The following is an 18503-nucleotide window of genomic DNA, read 5'->3' as shown; positions in this document are numbered from 1 at the left end:
GCGCAGTCCCTCTCTCCCTCCCACCTATTGTCTCTCTTTATTTGCTGTTGCCAAAAGGTCAAATACCATCAATAGTAAAAGGTTCAGTATGCAAGATAGTTGAATGTTGAGTATCGTTCCCCGGGCGTCAAATACTGACAACTTTGGGTTGACACTTGGACCGAACCACTAACCCAAAGCATCAGTATTCGACGACGTGGGAATGAGGCTCAACAATCAGCAGCATGTTGCTAAGACATGGATCAGATATTGTTTCAGCCACGCCAGCTCTGTTGGCAGGTTGATCAGTCTGTTTGTACATCTTGGATTGGCTATCACATTCATGACAAGATGCATCTAAAACTTATGGCCAAAGTTTCCCATTAGTCTCTGCAATCAACCTACTGTAGCAAGCTAATGTGATGATGTTAGATTTTCTAGCATGCAATGCAGTAATAACTAGTCTACATGAGGAGGCATTCTAAACATACATTTTAATATTAGAGCTGCAGTGATTAATCGATCAGCTGTCAACTATTAAATTAATCAGCAACTAATCTTTAATTGGTTTTTAAAAAAAAATTAATTCTGCTATTCCAGCGTCTTAAATGTGAATATTTTTTGGTGTCTTTACTCCTCTGTGACAATAAACTGAATATCTTTGGGATGTGGACAAAAGATGACAATTGGGGATGTCATTTTGGGCTTTGGGAAACATTGATTGACATTTTTCCCCCATTTTCTGATGTTTTTATAAATCAAACAGCTAATCAAGAAAATAATCGATAGATTAATCAACAATGTAAACAATCGTCAGTTGCAGCCCTAGTTCATATATATGCTACACACTGGATGTTAGATGGTAAACGTCAGGGCAACAGCGTAGTCTTTTTTTTTGGCACTGCCCTTCAGCCAAATTAAAATTTTTGCTCCACTAGTAGTAACAGCGAAAAATGTTGTCTCTGCATTGTTTAAGGGATTTATTGTCAACCAGCTTTATAACGTAACAATGTGGGTAGTATGTGTAAATTACCTGTTGTAAAGTTCCGACCATTTTACAAGCACCCAGATCTCCCTGCTCATCTCTCAACTTAAATCCAGCGGAATTTCGCTGTTGCCCGAACTTCGGATTGTAATTCCACATTATTGTATTCCTATCACCACGGATACAGATTATAGAAGCAGAAAACAGCCATTACTGATCAAATATGAGTCAAGATTGTGTTACTGCATTGCCTATTTCTCACCCCAGTTGTTTCTAGAAAGTTAATTTAGCTTACACTTTAACTGTAATTGGAGATCGTATGTTACCAGCTGGCTGTCACATTGTTTCCTGTGTCTAAACAGACAAACTCATGTCATCCACCAGCAGGAGCATTTATTGGTCCAGTGTGGCACAGCGCATCCTGCTAGTTGTAGGTTTTTTACTTCTTGAGCAAAAGCAAATAGCTCTTTTTCTCTGTTTCCTCTGGTCATGTAGCACTAATTATAGAAGGATTTGCATCCCTCTACTGCATTGATCATCTTTCCAGCAGTGAAATACTTCTTTAATCCAACCAATCAGACATCCACATGTGCTGCCAGTGTGGCTACTGATTTGATGTCTTGTTTAGACACAAGGTCTTCACACACGCTCACACGCACTTCTTTGCCAGCTCTGCAGTGCTGCGCAGCACCTGGTGCGTGCAGGCAGACACTACGCTGCAGCACAGCTTGTCCCTCAATAGGGATGATGAAAACAAACACACCTCTAGAGGATACAGAGAAACACGGAACAGAACGCACCAAAAACAGTCCAAAATAATACCTGCCGGCTGTTTTACTGCTGCATTCGGTGTGGGGACTCACCAGGGAGAGGAAACAGAGAGGCTATGTGTGTACAGTATAAGACGTGTGTTCACAGAGTCGCAAAACCTGTATGTTTGTTTGCACATGTTGAAACTGTGTGCATTTCATGTCTTGTTTGCTTTGTGCTTATTTGTATTTTTGTTTCAGCGTTGTGTTTGGATTGGGTGGAACCAGAACAGAGCTCCTGAATTGGGTGTTTTTTTTTCATCTCTTTGACACTGATGAGCAGGTATTTCTGTTTGACTGAACATCTCACAAAGACAGTGTTCGTCTCCTCTCAGTCTGTCTGCCCCCCCCCCCCCCCCCCCCCCCCAAGCATTTTCTACTCCTCCGTCTGTCTCACTTTTTGTCTGTGAGAAAAACGCAGTCATTGTTGAAATATCTACAACAGCAAGGGGCTAAATCTGAGTGTTTTTGAGGTGGTGATGGAGGAGGGCTACATATCATTTGTCTATTATTGTTATTTTGATGACTGATCATTTGCGCTTGGCTGTTTGTTTCCCAGCCACATGATTCATAGCACAACATGACAGAAGCAACTATTTTACACGCTTGGGGTACCTAAGCCAATTATGTAATCACACTGACACAACAAACAGTGAGCAAGTGTTTACACAAAGTGTCAGAAAGCTCCACACCATTCAGCCTTGTAATGTACAGGGGTTGTATATTATTCAACTGAACAAGTTTTCAGAGTTAAATTTTGCCTGGGTTGGAGTTCCTGTGATCAGAGGATCAGAGTGGTTAAGTTGATGAAGCCGATCCCCTGCAGGCCGAGCTAAGCTGACCCCCCCCACCACCCACCACCATGCATCTTCTTGATTGTGTCCACCCAAATCCAGATATCTGTGCTTATCTAACATCTCACAGTCAGGGATTGTGAAGGTCATGAAAGCCCCAGCAGTCCAGTCCTCAGTGTTCTGCATTGCTGCTCTGCTATTGATTCTCCATTATGTCTCCAATCTGCTGCAGTAATCCAATAGCATCTGGGGGCTTAAGCAAAGCAGAACAGAAGAGGAACCTACATGTAGTATCTGTGCCCTGGTGATAGAATACTCCTGAATACCTCCCAGACCTGATGTCATGATCAGATGGTTTGAAAACTGTTGTACTCTTCTGTGGAAACTGCTGTTCCACTTTTGTCACAAAGGAGAGCCAGATCTCCTAATAAGAATAAGGGCTGGGTATTATTAAAAAAATTATGATACCAGTACCAATACCAGTACGGTTAAAATGATAGCAATACTGACAGAGTACTTCATTTGATTCTTCTTTTTGTTTTTGCTTCATTTGATACCCATCATTTGAATAGAAGTATTTGCGTAAAATGTCACCAGACACCACAGGCGTTTAGAATAGTCATACTTCAGTCAAGAACACTTTTGTCAAGAAAACTTTATTTCCATTTGCATGGCTCTTTTCTGGGGCCTCTCTGCCTTTCCTCGGGCCTACACAGAAAGCCTCTTCCACATGCTTACGTGAAAATCCTGAGGCAGAGAGAGCACACTTGTCTGCCCTTCCATGTGCCTACATGCTGAATTCATCACACCACAGACTGTATGGGTTGTTCCTGCTGCGGTAGTGGACCAATCACGTCACATTAAATTGAAGAACACTTTCTGTGATCGGCTGTGAGCAAACAAAAAGTCATTTTTTCGAGATCTGGGTACAAAGAGGATCAAATGCAGGTATCATTTAACCGGAGAAGTTGAGATACTACTTGGTCCTGGGTTATTTTGGTTGATACCTTAAAGGTATTGAGTACTGATACCCAGCCCTTGTAGCATATCTGGTGATTAAGCTGTCTGATTCCTGCCTTCATTACTACTATCATTACCCTGCCCACTGAGACCAGTGAGGGAATGTTACCGCAGCTTCTTAGACTCTTTGACAGTTCAGATGCATTGGATCTGCATTTTTATCATACCAGATGGCCCATGTCTGCTCTCAGCAACGTAAGTTTCCTTGCCAGGACTGCTTGGCTACAGAGTGGCGGTTTGACTTCCACAGGGGCTGACTGGCACCCTTGGCAATATCCCTGAAACTATGCAGGAGATATGGCATGAGAGCCAGTGTTTGATCTGCACGCAAGTGTGTTTGTTTGAAGGGTGGTAGAGTTTCTGACAAGGGCGTGCGGACAAGCGGGAAGAGAGTCGTTCAGGAACAGAAAGACCTGCGCAGGGAAGAGCTAAGTAAAGTTTGTTTACATAGCACCGTCTTAAGAGCAGAAGTCACAAAGTGCTTCACAAGGAGGAAAGATAAAGTGAGAGAGAAGCTCATTATTGACCAAGTCTGGGTTTTGACAAAAACACCATCACAGGAAGAGCTATGGTGAGTTTGCCAAGAAACTTTGCAGTTGCAACAGCTTTGTCTTTTACGTGTTTACTGTGTGCAGTCTGTGTACAGTATATGTGTGCGTGAATTTCAAGCTTGGCAAGTGTGTGAAATGGAAATTGACCCAGCGTGTGTGTTTCCTCATTCCACTGAAATGTTCTTCTGGTCATGCACAGTGTTGCACAGTTTTACCATGACTTATGAAATATGTATGATCTTTGCTTGACTTTCACAAAGGCAGATAAACAACCCATAACTCAGCCCCTCCACAGATCATTGGTTTGTCGTTCAGATTTAGACTTTCAAGTACAGAGTTTCCTTTTAATCGATCACTTGTATCATTTTACCCATTTGGTTCTTATCCAGACCACAGACATCCACAATCTGCTGGAGGCATTGATTCGACGAAGATACACTTTTGTATTTGTAGCTCACAGTAATGTAATTGTGACTGAAAACAAAGTATCGTTTTACACATGTGGAACAGTGTACATGTTATACTCCTGTAGGCCAGCGGTATTTACAGAGGGGGTGTGTGACAGTGGTAAGACACGGCTGATTAGGATGATCCATCCATCCATTTTCATCCACATGTCCAACCATCTGTCTGCCTCTCTTTTGTTGAGAGGTGAACAACAGACCTGCTGTTGTTCGCTGCAGCTGCAGGCCTCTCATGGATTGTTCTGGAAACAGTCTGTTGGAGCACTGGCCGGGTTGTGGGGTCAGGTGAGAGAGAGAGAGAGAGAGGGGTCCAAACAATCCCTTTTAACACTGACACTCAGGCCAGGATGGAGCAGAGAGCCAGACAGGCCGGCAGGCTCATTAACATTCCTCAGGTTCAGAGCACACAGCCAGTCATACAGTGTGATAGCTCAGGTGGATCAACATCTCAATGCACGGTGGGGAAAAGAAATATTCTGATTATTTTCTAATGACACAGCTTATGATTGATGCCAAGCGACAAACTCGATCTTTTTACTCAGGATGAGTTTTGTGTGACTCTATGAGCTTGTGTTGTGAACACGAAAGACTGAATATTATTTTCAAGGTGATGGTAGAGGTATAAATAATGCATAGAACCAAACAAAAACAATTATCTGTAGTTGGGGAGGTCTGCTTGGAGCGCTAAAAGCATCAGTGCTGGTGTTGTCTCTTTGTTTATAGCAACAGAAGAGCTGGCGCACAGATAAGAACCCAGTCTGGAGATAAGAGTGTAGTGTCTGCTACATTCTTTTAATGTCTGAGTTTGTCAACATTTATTTATCCAAAGATAATTCTCCTTTTGAAGACTATTTTTAAACATGGCAACATATCTGGAGCTTTTTTTGGACAGGTATGCAACATAGTTATGGTTGTACTGTAGGTGGCAGTCAGACTTTCAAAATAAAGGTGTTTCATAGAGTGTGTATATTCTCAGTTCAGAAGATATTTATTTGATGAGTATGTGATCGCTGGTCACAGAGCAGGTGACTGGAGGACATGGCGCCCCTGACGAAGCAGCAGGACATTGTGCAACACTCAAGGCTCTGAGACCTGCAGGTGCATTTATATGCAGGTGGGGCGGTGACTGCAGGCTTGCTGGAGCTTAGCAGACAAAGTCCAAATTTTACCGGTGTTACTACTAAGCCTCTATGCCTCGTCTGTCTCCCTGTTTTTCAAACTTACTCAGAAGACACACTGAGTTATGTCACAGTTTCACTGACTGGACTGTGTCATATTTTCTCTGGAGAGTGATGGAGTAAAACAGGAGGAAAGCACACTAAAAATCAGGAATGAGGGAAGAATAGAAAGTGACAGGGAGTGGTACAGCCTAATCGATGGAGGACATATGAGGATATAAGACAGACCAGTATTTTTGTGGCTTAGTAAGGAGTTGGTTTTGCTGTAAGCTGGGCAAAACCAGCAGATCATTTTCAGCCCCAGGGCTACTCCTTACTCATACACATTCTGCAGCTCTGCTTCTTTATGAGGTGTAATTTATCCAACGCACACACACACATGACCTGAAATATGGAAGGAATTACTAGAATAAAAACGTCAGACATGAGGAGGAGGAGAAGGGATGCTGGTAAATGTTTAAAGGGAGGATCCATTATTTTTTTAAAAGGTTTTTATATTATTCTGTAGCTTCCTAGCAGTGTTTCTTATGTATTCAATATCCAACAACATTTAAGTTTTTGTTGAAGTACATATGTTTCAGCGTCAAAATGCAATTATCCCAAACCGTTCCAAAACTCATGTTATCTAACAAAAAGTTGCTCATGAACCCATCAAATCGACGGTCAACAAGTGTGTATGTTCTGCGCCTGTGTGAGAGGACATACCAGCATATGGCAGTCGTCTGCAGTCGTCATTCTGAAAGGGAAACCGAAAGAATGTGTTGATGCTAATTAGCCAGTTAGCACATTGACAACACAATCCAATGTTGAAAGAACAGAGCATATTTACTGTGCTCAACAAACCATGAAACACTTCTGCTAAAGACCTCAAGGGGTTAGGAAAAACAATCTAACCTCATATAACAAGTTTGTTTCGACCTCACTCCTTGACTTTAGCTCTTTGTTTACATTTCTCAATTATGTTGATCTTCTCCACTTTTGCTGATGGTGATTCAACATGATAAATCGGTGGAAAAGAAGGCGACTAGCTCCGATGAGGGCCAACAGCCCGGGACATACCGCACCAATGGAGGTGGCAGACGCTCATCGACGGCCCAACCTTGACCGATGGCCAGCAGCTGGCTTTGTGTGTCAGGGCCTTAATACCCCATAGTCCACCTATGCCTCTTCATCAGTGAGCCAAGCCTTCTTGGTGAATTGTGTGTTATGGATCTCACAAATTAGCAATATTTCTCTTACCCCCCTAACTGCCACGGAAGCTAAGCAACGTACTGCTGTGCACACCATGTTAGCTTGGATCTGAAAGCCACACAATAACATTTACAAACCAACCGATCAAAGCAGCGGTAGACCAGAACTTCTTTGCTCTACCAGGTAAAATTACTGTCTTTGTCAGAGCAGTCTGGCGGCTCTAAGAGAGCGATGTAACGACTGTCTGACGGCAAGGTTAAGTGGTAAAAATATGACACTGACTTTGGGTTAGTATGTCATACAGCCCCGCTTCAAAAGAACCAAACTAACTCTTTAAGTTACTATTATTATCAGCACTGGCTGCTCTAAACTACGTCCATGCTTTTTGCTATTGGCTGAGTGGGCGTTTCCATTTGAAAAACCTGTAAAAGAATGCAGATGGACTCAGCCTTTACTGGCTTTCTACATCTGCACAGTGCAATTTTTGCAACTGAACAGTCAAACTGACACAGGATGGTATTGTTCTCCTAAACATGACCCCACATACATATACCTTTCATGAGTGACTGTCACAGCAGATTTCTCTTGCTTCAGTTCAATAGTGAGAAATAGAAATAGATAAAATTGCCTCTGCTATCAGGCGGAGATTAACAGGAGAGTGACGGCATTAAAGTGGCCTCAAATTTATCGCGGTTAATCAAGAAATCTTTGCTTGTGGACATGTTCCAACCCATCCTCAGTCACATCTTAACTTGGCTGTGAGCGTTTTTTTGCCCTCGTTTTTTTATTGTGTAATAATAACTCTCTGTGTATCTGTTCTCTTGCAGAGGGTCCCCTGACAGATCCAAACCTCCTGATGTTTGATCAAGCTGACAATCAAGAGATGTCGCCCTGATCGCTGTTTTGTCTGCAGCAGCTTTTCGTTAGGCAAGGTAAGTTTATGCTAGAGACTTTTTCAGTCACCAAATGGAAGAAGCGATTTTAAATTATGAAATTAGTACTGAAACTTTACTTTACCATGGTTTTATGTCAGTCCTGTGCATCTCTTTCAGATGTCAACCACAACAGAAAATGGGATGGGAGGGCCTTGGACCACAGGCAGAGAGAAGACGTACAAAAAGGTAAAAACAAAGTAGGACTGTTCATATAAGGGCTTCACTGTGTTTGGTTTTATTTGCTTCTTAAAACAAACGTCAACCTGCTTCCATAACATTTATTTTGGAGTGTAGTTTAGAGCCAACAAGTCAAAGTCTTCACTTTGGAGCCTATGAGTCACATGAGTCCTTCTAAATGTCCTTCTACAGCACATAATGTCTGACCTCTGCCAGGGCTGGCTGCCAGAGATCAGTCAAGTGCTGGTCACACTTGTTTTCTTTCCTTTTTTTTTTTTTTTAACTTTAGACGTCACTGCTTATGGCAGCATTTCTTACGATGTCACCATTACAAGGCTCTCCACAGTGGCTACCACTGTTCAGGTTGAGACTATAAAGGTCTTTTTGTGGTGGCTGCCCACGCAACATAAGTACTAGTGTTTGTTTCCCAGGCTTTTTTGGGATTTTAATGTGGTTAGTGTGAAATTTATAGTACAAACTGTACTACTCAATAGTTTCGATTTTATAAGAATACTCATCCCCAAATGACCATTTATGTATTAATTACTCAACCCGAAAATTACAGTGAATTTGTGAAGAAAACTTTCTCACATGCCTCTGTTTGACAAAGAATCTAAAAATGGAGAAAATTCTTGATGAATTGAAGTCATAGGGATCCAGTTTATCAAAGCATCTGTTTATAAACTCACACATAACGTATGCAGTATAATTCAAGATTAATTTATCCAGTCATATGCTCAGCCCTTTCTGACAGAGAACAAAACCGACAATAACATTTATCTATGCTCTCCTCAAAGCCAGACTCCATTGACAAAACAGTAGTTTTTCCTTACTAAACACAGGAGCTGCTGGTCTACCACTGCCTCAATCAGTTAATTAGTTTGTGTTATTGTGTGAGTTTGGCGTTTTGAAGGTATAGTTTAGATTCATCAAAAGTTACACAATAACTCAAACAAACAAACAAACTGATCAAGGTAGTGGTAGACCAGCAGCTCCATTGTTCCGCGAGGTAAAATTACTGTTTATGTCAATGGAGTCTGGCTTTGAAGAGACCATAGGTAAGTTTCACTTTTAGTTTAGTTTCCCGCTGTTAAGGGCTGTCTGTTTAGGAAGCACTGAGCATACTTGAATAAATGAGTCTTGGATTACGCTACACGAGTTGTGTGTAAGTTTGTGAACACATTTGTTGCTGTTAAACATGGACCCCTATGACTTCAATTCATTACGAATTTTCTCAGTTTTTGGATTCTTCATTTACTGTGGAGGAATGCGTGAAAAATCAAAGTTATCTTCACAAATTTAAAGTCACTTGGGGTGAGTAACTTATAAACAAATCATCATTTGGGGGTGAAGTATTCCTTTAATGGTCTGCTGTCTTGATTTTGATGCCTCCGACACCGTGCCGTAATTTGGATTGTCTATGTTTTTAATCTTTCAGTTGTTCACATTTACATCCAATAGTGTATTTAATGGGGACAGCAGTGACAGCATGATTGAACAGCCTGACTAAGGGGATGTTTTTTTTCTCTATTTTCCCATCTAGACCACGTCATCAGCCTTGAAGGGAGCCATTCAGCTCGGTATTGGCTATACAGTGGGCAACCTCACCTCCAAGCCTGACAGAGATGTGCTTATGCAAGACTTCTATGTGGTGGAGAGCGTCTTTCTGCCCAGGTCAGTGCTACATAAAACCCACACAGACATACATTCACACAGCTTCTATACACAGGAAGCAAAATTTCTATAATGTGTACATTTTTTGAAGCAGTCATTCAACATATGAGTTAATTGTGTAGCAATGTTTTGCTCATTGCCATCAAAATAACAGCCAAACTTTTACATAAGCTCAGGGTAATTGGTCTACAAGAGCCAGTGACTCAGAGAGTGGCTTCATAAAAACAGATTATGTGTAGGTGGTAACAGGCTGCTCTTTGGCTGCGACACTTTCCTGACTCTGCAAAGTGAATGAATGGAAAGCGACCAAAGACTAAGCTTTGCCTGTCTGCCCGCTACAATATTAAATGTCTGGGTCTTGTATTAAAGACATTTAAAACTGTTATTAATAGTGGAAACTGCAAGGCACTGGACATCCAGTCTCAAAGATATTACGCCGTCACCACAAACTGCCACCATCATCATTTATCAACAAAGTGAATTTTGCTAGTCTAAGTCATGATGCAGGGATAAAACTATTCTAGTGGATTATCCTGCCAAGAACTGTGAAATCAGCTTACTGTGTGCCTTTTACTGCCACAGTGCAAAACATATGTCAGCGTGCGGCCACTCGGTCGTCTCGGGCTGTCTTCACAATCACATCATCAGCTTAAAAAGACATTTGACATAATCCAGAACAGACCCAGGAATTCTTAGAAAGTGTGACTCGTATATCACACGTATATTAAAGGGGGCAGTTTATGCTTTTTCTTAAGGCCTCTGCACACTGAATCCGTTTTTTTGTCGGATGTGTTTTTGTAATCCGGTATCTGAAAAAAGATTCAGCGCGCACAGAAACCTTGCACACTGATTCCGATGTGTTTTATTGTTCTATTCAGTTAGAAATTCGCACTACGAGACAAAATGAAAAGACACATTTCCTCCTTTGACTCTCCGCTGGAGTTACCTATCTGGCTGTCTTGCATTTGGCACCACAGCTGCATGAAAGAGTGGAGCTGTCCTCCCTGTCCACACCCTCCTCCTTGTCATCTTCATCCACCTGAATATTATTATCTCACCTGTTGAAAGAGAGCTATCTGAGTTATGAAATGATTCTATGCACCCTGTTTCTCTGTCTTGTCCCAGCTGTGTCCCGCAGCCACATTCTCTTCACTGATTCTTGGTCAAACAGGCTTCTTACGGATGTGAAAAACGCAGTAAATCGAACCTGTTCTGAATTTTTTTGGACTCAGTGTTCAAATGTGGTTGACACAATGTGAGGTTGTATTTATTTTTAGACGGCCTTTATTTTCAGTCATAAATATAATGTCACAATGTTGGATGTTCATTTAAAAAAAATAAAATAAAAAATATGGAAGAGTAATCGCTGTTAGCAAAAACCTCAAGCTTCAAACCATTCTGAGTACGCTGTTTCCAATGTTGTTTTGTACTTTCAAGACAAGCTGACATCAGATTGTGACAGATTTCTTTAGATGGTCATCTGCTCCAGGCACATTACATACAATGCTACATGTAGCTACATGCTAACATCTGGGAAACCTGTAATCTTAGATAGAGATGTTACAAATTTCTCCCAGATTTTGGATCATATTCCTGCTGGAACTTGATCCATAGTTTTTATTGGTTAGTTTTCATGGTAGAAAAACTTCATTGAAGTCATTCCTTGGCAGCAGTGATAGTGCAGAGACGCTGAGATGCAGAAGTCCTGAAAACCCTGACCAATCAGAGCAGACTGGGTTTTTTGGGGAGGTGGGCTTAAAGAGACAGGTGCTAAATAGGAGTCTTCTCAGACAGAGGGCGAATACAGGTGTTCTAGCACAGACAGTATGTGGAAAATAAAGTGTTTTACCTTTAAGGCATGTAAACGTGTATTTTGGGTTCCCTACTCGGACAAGTGTGAACCTAGAAAAATAACATAATACGTTCTCTTTAACGTGCAATTGAGCTTATAGTTTTACAGTAGAAAATACAATTTTAAAGGATCTTATCATGTGGTGTTTGCTGTGAGTTGATAGTATAATTTTCTATTTAAATATATACTTTGCATGACCTATCCTGAAAAATATGCAAAGATTTTGCAAAAGAAAATAGCTGAGAACTAAGCAAAATGTTTTCACTGGTTTTTAAAAGTGTTGCCTAATACTTGCCTCTAAGTCTGAAGCTTCAGGAGGAGAATTGGAGTCCTACTAGGAAGTACTTGTGGTTTACCTTTGAGATGAACCACCAGGATATGCAAACTCATAATGGTTCATGCAAACTGGGTCTTGGCACGCACGTTGACCTTTTACTACTCAGCAATAGCCAAACACTACTCTTGTTTCGAGCCCTAAAGGGATGAGTGTTTAAAAACCTGCTGCTGCCTTGCTGACATAGGAAAGTACCAAATATCACTCGTTTAAAGCCAGCTTGTTACATCGTCCTAGATCTGCTCCCAGTGTCAAACCTTTTCACATAATGGTGAAATAAAACTTTTCAGTGAGAAAACCGGCTGAGATGAAAGAGATCAAGGCTGCATGGTGCAGAAAAAAGAAAATTACACTAGACACAACAAACAAAGTGTAATCAGTGGGGAGAGAAAAATGGTGTCTTACATCTGACATATGACATAACCGTTTCCTCCTTTATTGTCTTTAGTCTCTGTAAGTGTTTCTTTTCTGTTCTGTAATAGCACACAGACACAAACTCCTCTTTCTTTGCGCTGACAGAGTATCCTGAGAGAGCGGCTGAGTACGGAGACAACTCTCAGATGCTTTTATTGCTTCCCTCCCTCTCTTCCTTCTGTTGTTGTTGCTCCTCTCTGGAGGTTTTTCCATTGTTGTTTGTCCTGTCAGTCTAGTTTTAGATGGCTGGAGATGTCGCAGATCACTTTAACTCCCACACACACAGAGTTTTTTGTTTTTTTTCAGTGCATGTATCTATGACAACCAGCACGTGTCTTTCATAATGCAGGTGGCTCTCTGATGAGATTGAATGAAACATTTCCAGGTGCTGTGTGTTGTGAAATGGTTTCCATGCGAGGCGTGTGTTACCATCATGGGCTGTCAGTCACTGATGACAGATAATTGTTGTCGCCCTCACACACTAAACAGAGCAGTCAGATTTCGTTGTAGAGTAATCACAGGTATTGTGTTACTCAGCAGGGCCTGACTGTTGCCTGTATCCCATTACAGCAGCACAAAACAACTCACCAGCCTCTTTACCCAGAAAAGCGTCCAAGAATATTAACCAGATTTAGAGGCGCCCTGGAAAACAAAGCCCTTTATTAACCTACTTGTTGTAGATTTAGGGTCAGTGTGATTGATTTCAATGCGTCTATGTGATGAAAGAGTCGACAGCTGACTCACGCTAACCTTGTTGGACGTGCGTCCCCCTGTGTCGTGGTGTTCCCCGAGACACAGGTTACAAAACAGCTGGTCTTTGCCAAAGCCCGTCTGAGAATGTCAGGTTTCACGTTCCAGTCAAATCAACAAAAAAAGTAGGTTACGTTGTGTATTTGTTTCTATTTTCACCTTTCCTTTTCTCCCCCTCAGAGTCAAGGCTCATGTGTTGTGTGGTATTGTTTAGATTCAGTAATCAGAGCCACCGTCAGTCTCCAGGCGAAGAACTCTATAAAGGCCAGTTTGTCACCACGATACTGGTGAATCTGGGTTCCCAGAGATGACTTTACTGAAGCCTGTTTGTGCATGGGTGGAGCGCATTACAGGGGCCCACTGATACACTTACTGGGAGTCAATAGGCCAAGCACAAAGAAAAGGGTGGTGTAGGCTCACTTTACCCCTAGTGCTGCCTGTATGTCATCCTTGGTTGGAGAATTAAATGACACGGACATTTTTTACTTATGTAATGTTGAAGGTTTTCTTTATCCCCCTTTATTTGAGTTAGTGTTGGAATAATGTGTCTAATGTAGAGGGGTGGGAATCACCAGAGGCCCTGTGAAGTTTCAAGTCACAAGATTATTTCTATTTTAAAATGTTTTGCAATATGCTGTGCATTGCAGTAACATATATTATGATTTTTTTTATCTTTTGTAAACTTCAGAAACTGTCAAGAGCAAAGCTTTATCAACATCTGTTTTAACTGATAAAATAAATTTTTCGGTCAGTTCAATTTTTATTGCAAAAAATATATGTTGTGAACTGAAAAAGCAAATGACTTAATCATCCTAGTATAGGCTGTCAAAAGTTGTATTTGCAAAATAAATAAATTGTATCATAAAAAATGGACACTGTATCCATGTATCGATAAAACATTGCCTCGCAAAATATTGTGATACTATGCTGTATCAATTTTTCCCCCTACTAATGTACCAGTATATGTTTTGTTTCCTGGTGTTCTTGGCTATTCATCGCACATTGCAGTGAGGGAAGCAACTTGACTCCAGCACATCACTACCCTGACTTCCGCTTCAAGACCTACGCTCCACTGGCCTTCCGCTACTTCAGGGATTTGTTCGGCATCAAACCAGATGACTACCTGGTAAGAATAAAACCTGGCTGAGATGTTAATTATTTGTTACACCTTCACATGATGTTGCACATTCATAACATCCACTCCACAAATTCAGTCTTTCTGCCTCTTGCCGACTAATTTGCAAAATGTCATGCAGGTCTAGGGAGGAAGCGTTAAGAGTCAAATCAAATCAAGCACACACATGGAAAACCTAAAGTAAGATGCAATGAAACGTGAGATCAAACTAACCCACTATAAGCTAGACTTTTACCCAGAAGAAAAAAGACTTAAAAAATAGTTTTAGTTACCATGCCAGTAAAAAAACGCCCTGCACACAACTCCACGTAAAATCACAAATTGTAGTGAGCTTTAGAGGAGCAGCAATTTAGATTTTGTTACCTTCAGACAAAGCCATGCTAGCTGTCTCCCCATATTTCCAGTCTTTATGTTAAGCTAAGCTAACTGCTAGCTGCCTGTAGCTTTATATTTAGTGGATAGACATGTGAATGGCGGATCAGCTTTTGATTTCCGAAACCCCAATAGTCATAAATGTTCATTTGGAAGCCTATTATCCCGAAAACAAACCTACATTGCTCTGAAGGGCCACTTCTCCAAAAATACTCTACACAGTCTGGCAAACAGAAGCACATGGCCAATTAATGCAGCATGATGTCATCTGATGTTTCCACTATGGTAAGACATGTTCCACCCTACTCTGCCACTGATTGGCTAGTAATTATTGCCTTTGTGGGTTGGGTTGGTTCGGTTTAGGCATGAGGCGTGAGATTGGTTAGGGTTAGGATGCCATAGTAGAGAGTTTCGATGACTAATCAGCCATGTGCTTCTGTTTGGGAGAGTGTGCCGCCTATTTTTGTAGAAATGGCCCTGCAGAGCAATGCAAGTTTGTTTTTGGGACACCAGCCGGTCAGACAAATGGGACAATTTTCGAACTATTGGGCCGTCAAAACTATGGCACAGCAACAAGGGTGGTATCAATCTTCTCATCCACCTCTCGGCCAGAGAGTGAATGCACACGTTTTCCCATTGCTTTAAGCAGTTCTATCTATCAGTGTGTACCATAAACAAGAGACAATGGCCTGCTGGCTGTCTTTCCCCTGAATTACTTCCCATTGACTGAACACTAATCTTCCACCTCAGTGCGTACTTAATTGTAACAGAATTCAACGTGTATTTTATTGAGCAGTGGGCGGGTAATGCCACGCGCCATCTGTGCAGGGGGAAAGACAGGATGGGAGGATGAAGTCGAGGCAAAACATTGGGGCAGCGTGGAGATATTGGAGGTAATGACTGAGCTAACGGAGCACGCCCTCATTAGCTTTAACCAGCTCCTAGTGCTGAATGAAATCAGCACATGATTCTGTGATTTCCCAGCTGGATTAAAGACACAAACACAAACAGAGAAACAGATAGGGAAAAAGAAAAAGAAAAAGTTATGCCTTTAAAGAGATACTGAAGCCTTGGATGTCTGATATCACTCAGGGGGCATGCAGTCACTTTTTTCCCTTTGTTTTGTCTCTTGAGCTGCTGTAACGAGAAAATTTCCCAATGTGTGATCAATAAACTTTATCTTATCTTGTCTCGTCTAATGTTCAAACACCCCTCTCAAAGCCTGTGATTATGTTCTCTGCATGCCACGCAGTAAGTTCATTTAATTTGCGGCTCATCAAAGAGTTTACTTTGTTTCCATATTTATCAGTGGCACTGTACTCCACACAAACGCTTTTTGCTTGAGTAAAATCTGATTTTGTGTAATCTTGTTTGGGCTCCATTGTGTTACGCCGCCGTTTTCCTATTTTCTCTCTGCCTGCGAGCCTTTTAAAACCACCACCAGCTGCATTCTTGTTTTTGAATGCCAAATTTGTTTCTGCGCAAGTGAAAGACAAAAGGCTCGGGAGGAGCGACGGAGACGAAATGTAACTTCAAGGCAGTAGAGGGAGGATGGCAGAAGGCGCAGCGGCTTAGAGGATGTGCTCGTGATTGATGTCCTTGAGGTGATGATGAATTCGTTCAGACAGAGGCCACACAGCGGAGTCTAATTAAAAGAGAGAACACACACACGCACACACACATGCACACCCAGCATCCTGAATGCAAATGCAATAAACCACGGATGTGTTTGTGCTTGTAATTCAACGTGACTGCAGACGGTCATCAGTGGAAGAGTCTCTGGAGAGGGAGAGCGGATGCCTCCAGTGTTGCTCCTCTCCTCTGAACATGTTGCTCTCATAACGCACTGATTAACATCTAACATTGCTCTTCAGTTGGCTGCTCTCACAGTCTCTCCCTCACACGTTGATTGCCACGTTAAGATGAAGGCTCTTGGTCTGTTTTCATAAATTCTGCGATACAGGCAGTACAAGCGGAAATTGCTCTGTATTACCTCTCAGCTGAGGAGCACGTGTTTCTGCATGTGTTACTGGACAGTTTACCTGTCTGAAAGAGTCAATGTGAGATTTGCGCTCCTGTGATCCAGATCTGCTATCTCTACAGTTAACTCATTAGTGTTTCATTTAACAGCGTATATAATGTAGAAAGAGACCTGCTTCATTAACATGCCAGTTATGCACAGTAGACTATATGGCTTAATGTATGTGGACAACCATATACTTTTGTGTACTGTTGGTCTGGTTGCTCTCTAATGGTTTGGGCTTGGCCCATTAAGTAAGGCATACACTATACAATTTAAGCCTGTTGTTTCCAACTCCGCATGACAGCTCACAGTTGATATGCTCACACTGTTGCCTACAGGTGAAATAGAAAATAAAATGACCTGTCGGGCCCTTCGGACTGTTCTGGCTATTGACATTTGTCAGTAAGGATTGTTTGAAACTCCGAGGCAGGTAGAAGTTTGTTTGCTGGCAAAGGTCTGTAAATTTACATTAGTACAGTTCAGAAAAATACATTATTGCAAACATGTCTCTTGCTCATATTGGTTGTGATAGGAGGAGAAGGAAACACCAAACAGGTACATGCTGTTGCCACAGCTCAACCGACCTAGCCTCCATATTATCCGTCCACATGAAGCATCGTGACGCTATGGCACTTTCAAACACTCTGTTTGTCACTTTCCCCAGGTGCAGTGAGAAAAAAGGTACTGATCTTCGGGAACTGACTCGTGGCCATGCTTAAACTGTGCCAGAGCCGAAAGATGGTCGACCAAAATTGATATTGAAAAGTCAAAAAATTTGTCCAAACCTCCAACGGTTGATTGGGAGCAGTTGATAGAACCATGATTTGTTCTCGTTCCCCCCTGGACACTGTACAACAAATGAACCTTGGTGAAGCTGAAATTTAACCTGACTCTGAAATGAGTCGGCTCAAAAATCGGGCCTAAATGAGCTCATATCGTACGGCAACATCACCCATTGGTTTGTGGACTTGAGTTTGGCATTTTGGAGGTTGCCATCTTGATTTTTTGGAGCCAGAAGTGACCATATTTTGATGAGAGGGTGGAGCTGGGGGAAGTACGCATTGCCATGGTAGTAGCTTGTCAATCACAAGCAGCCATGCCTTAAAGCGTACCCTGCTTTATTGTCTATTTTACTGAAAACGGGACTGTGTTTTACAAAATGAACATCATGCTGAAGTGAAGAAAACTTTAAACTAGCAATTGAGATCAGAATCTCAGTGGGAAAATTTTAACTGAAGTAATAAAACAAGTGAGAAGTCAGTTATTTTCTCATTGACGTCAATACAATTGGCCTTTTTTTTTTTTGCAATCGGTGGAGTTGCCCCCTGCTGGCCATTGCAAAGAATGCAGGTTTAAGGCTCCCCTGCCTTGGCTCCACTTCCTATACAGAGTCATATCCATCAAGAAAGAATGTGGAGGAACTTAACTGACCTGCACAAAGTCTTAACCTAAACCCCATCTCCACCCTTGAGAGTGAATTTTAACAGGTCAGGTGTACGTCAGTGTCTCACCTCATCAATACTCTTGTGGCTGCAACCAGGTTCCAAAATGTGTGAAAAGCCTTCCCAGCACAGTTGAGGCTATTATAGCAGAATATTGATGGTTTTGAATCGCTTATTGATGTAACGTCTGGGGTGTGTGTTATTTTGTTTTTGGTGCCTACATGTTTTGAGGCCACTAAAACAAAAACAAATATTTGAGTAGAAACCTGGTGCTTTTGCATCACAAGACTTCTGTAAATACCCTCAGGCCAGTGAAGATCTCTTCCAGCTCTAAATAAACAAAAGATTCCTGCGGTGTCGCATCTTTATTTAATCGTGCTTTCCACATAAACTTTAGTGTTTTAATTTTTGTCTGTACCATAGT

At 41.7% G+C, this 18503-nt stretch overlaps 1 protein-coding gene across 3 annotated transcripts in view; it reads left to right on the top strand.

Annotated features, from left to right (window-relative positions):
- Window positions 1-18503, top strand: part of pip5k1bb (phosphatidylinositol-4-phosphate 5-kinase, type I, beta b) — a 50666-nt gene that overhangs the window by 9780 nt on the left and 22383 nt on the right. For 2 of the 3 annotated variants that reach the window (XM_050050171.1, XM_050050170.1), the window contains exons 2-5: window positions 7799-7903; window positions 8024-8092; window positions 9627-9757; window positions 14116-14233. In XM_050050171.1, the coding sequence (XP_049906128.1) occupies window positions 8024-8092; window positions 9627-9757; window positions 14116-14233 (318 nt within the window). In that variant the 5' untranslated portion in view covers window positions 7799-7903. Of the gene's footprint in view, window positions 1-4085; window positions 4159-7798; window positions 7904-8023; window positions 8093-9626; window positions 9758-14115; window positions 14234-18503 lie in introns of those variants that run through there. The other variant, XM_050050172.1, reaches the window with a different exon arrangement.

The sequence above is a fragment of the Epinephelus moara genome, chromosome 8 (genome assembly GCF_006386435.1).
Source record: "Epinephelus moara isolate mb chromosome 8, YSFRI_EMoa_1.0, whole genome shotgun sequence".
Lineage (NCBI taxonomy): Eukaryota > Metazoa > Chordata > Actinopteri > Perciformes > Serranidae > Epinephelus > Epinephelus moara.
Note: the sequence above shows the minus strand (reverse complement) of the source record. Positions and strands in the feature narration are given on the sequence as shown.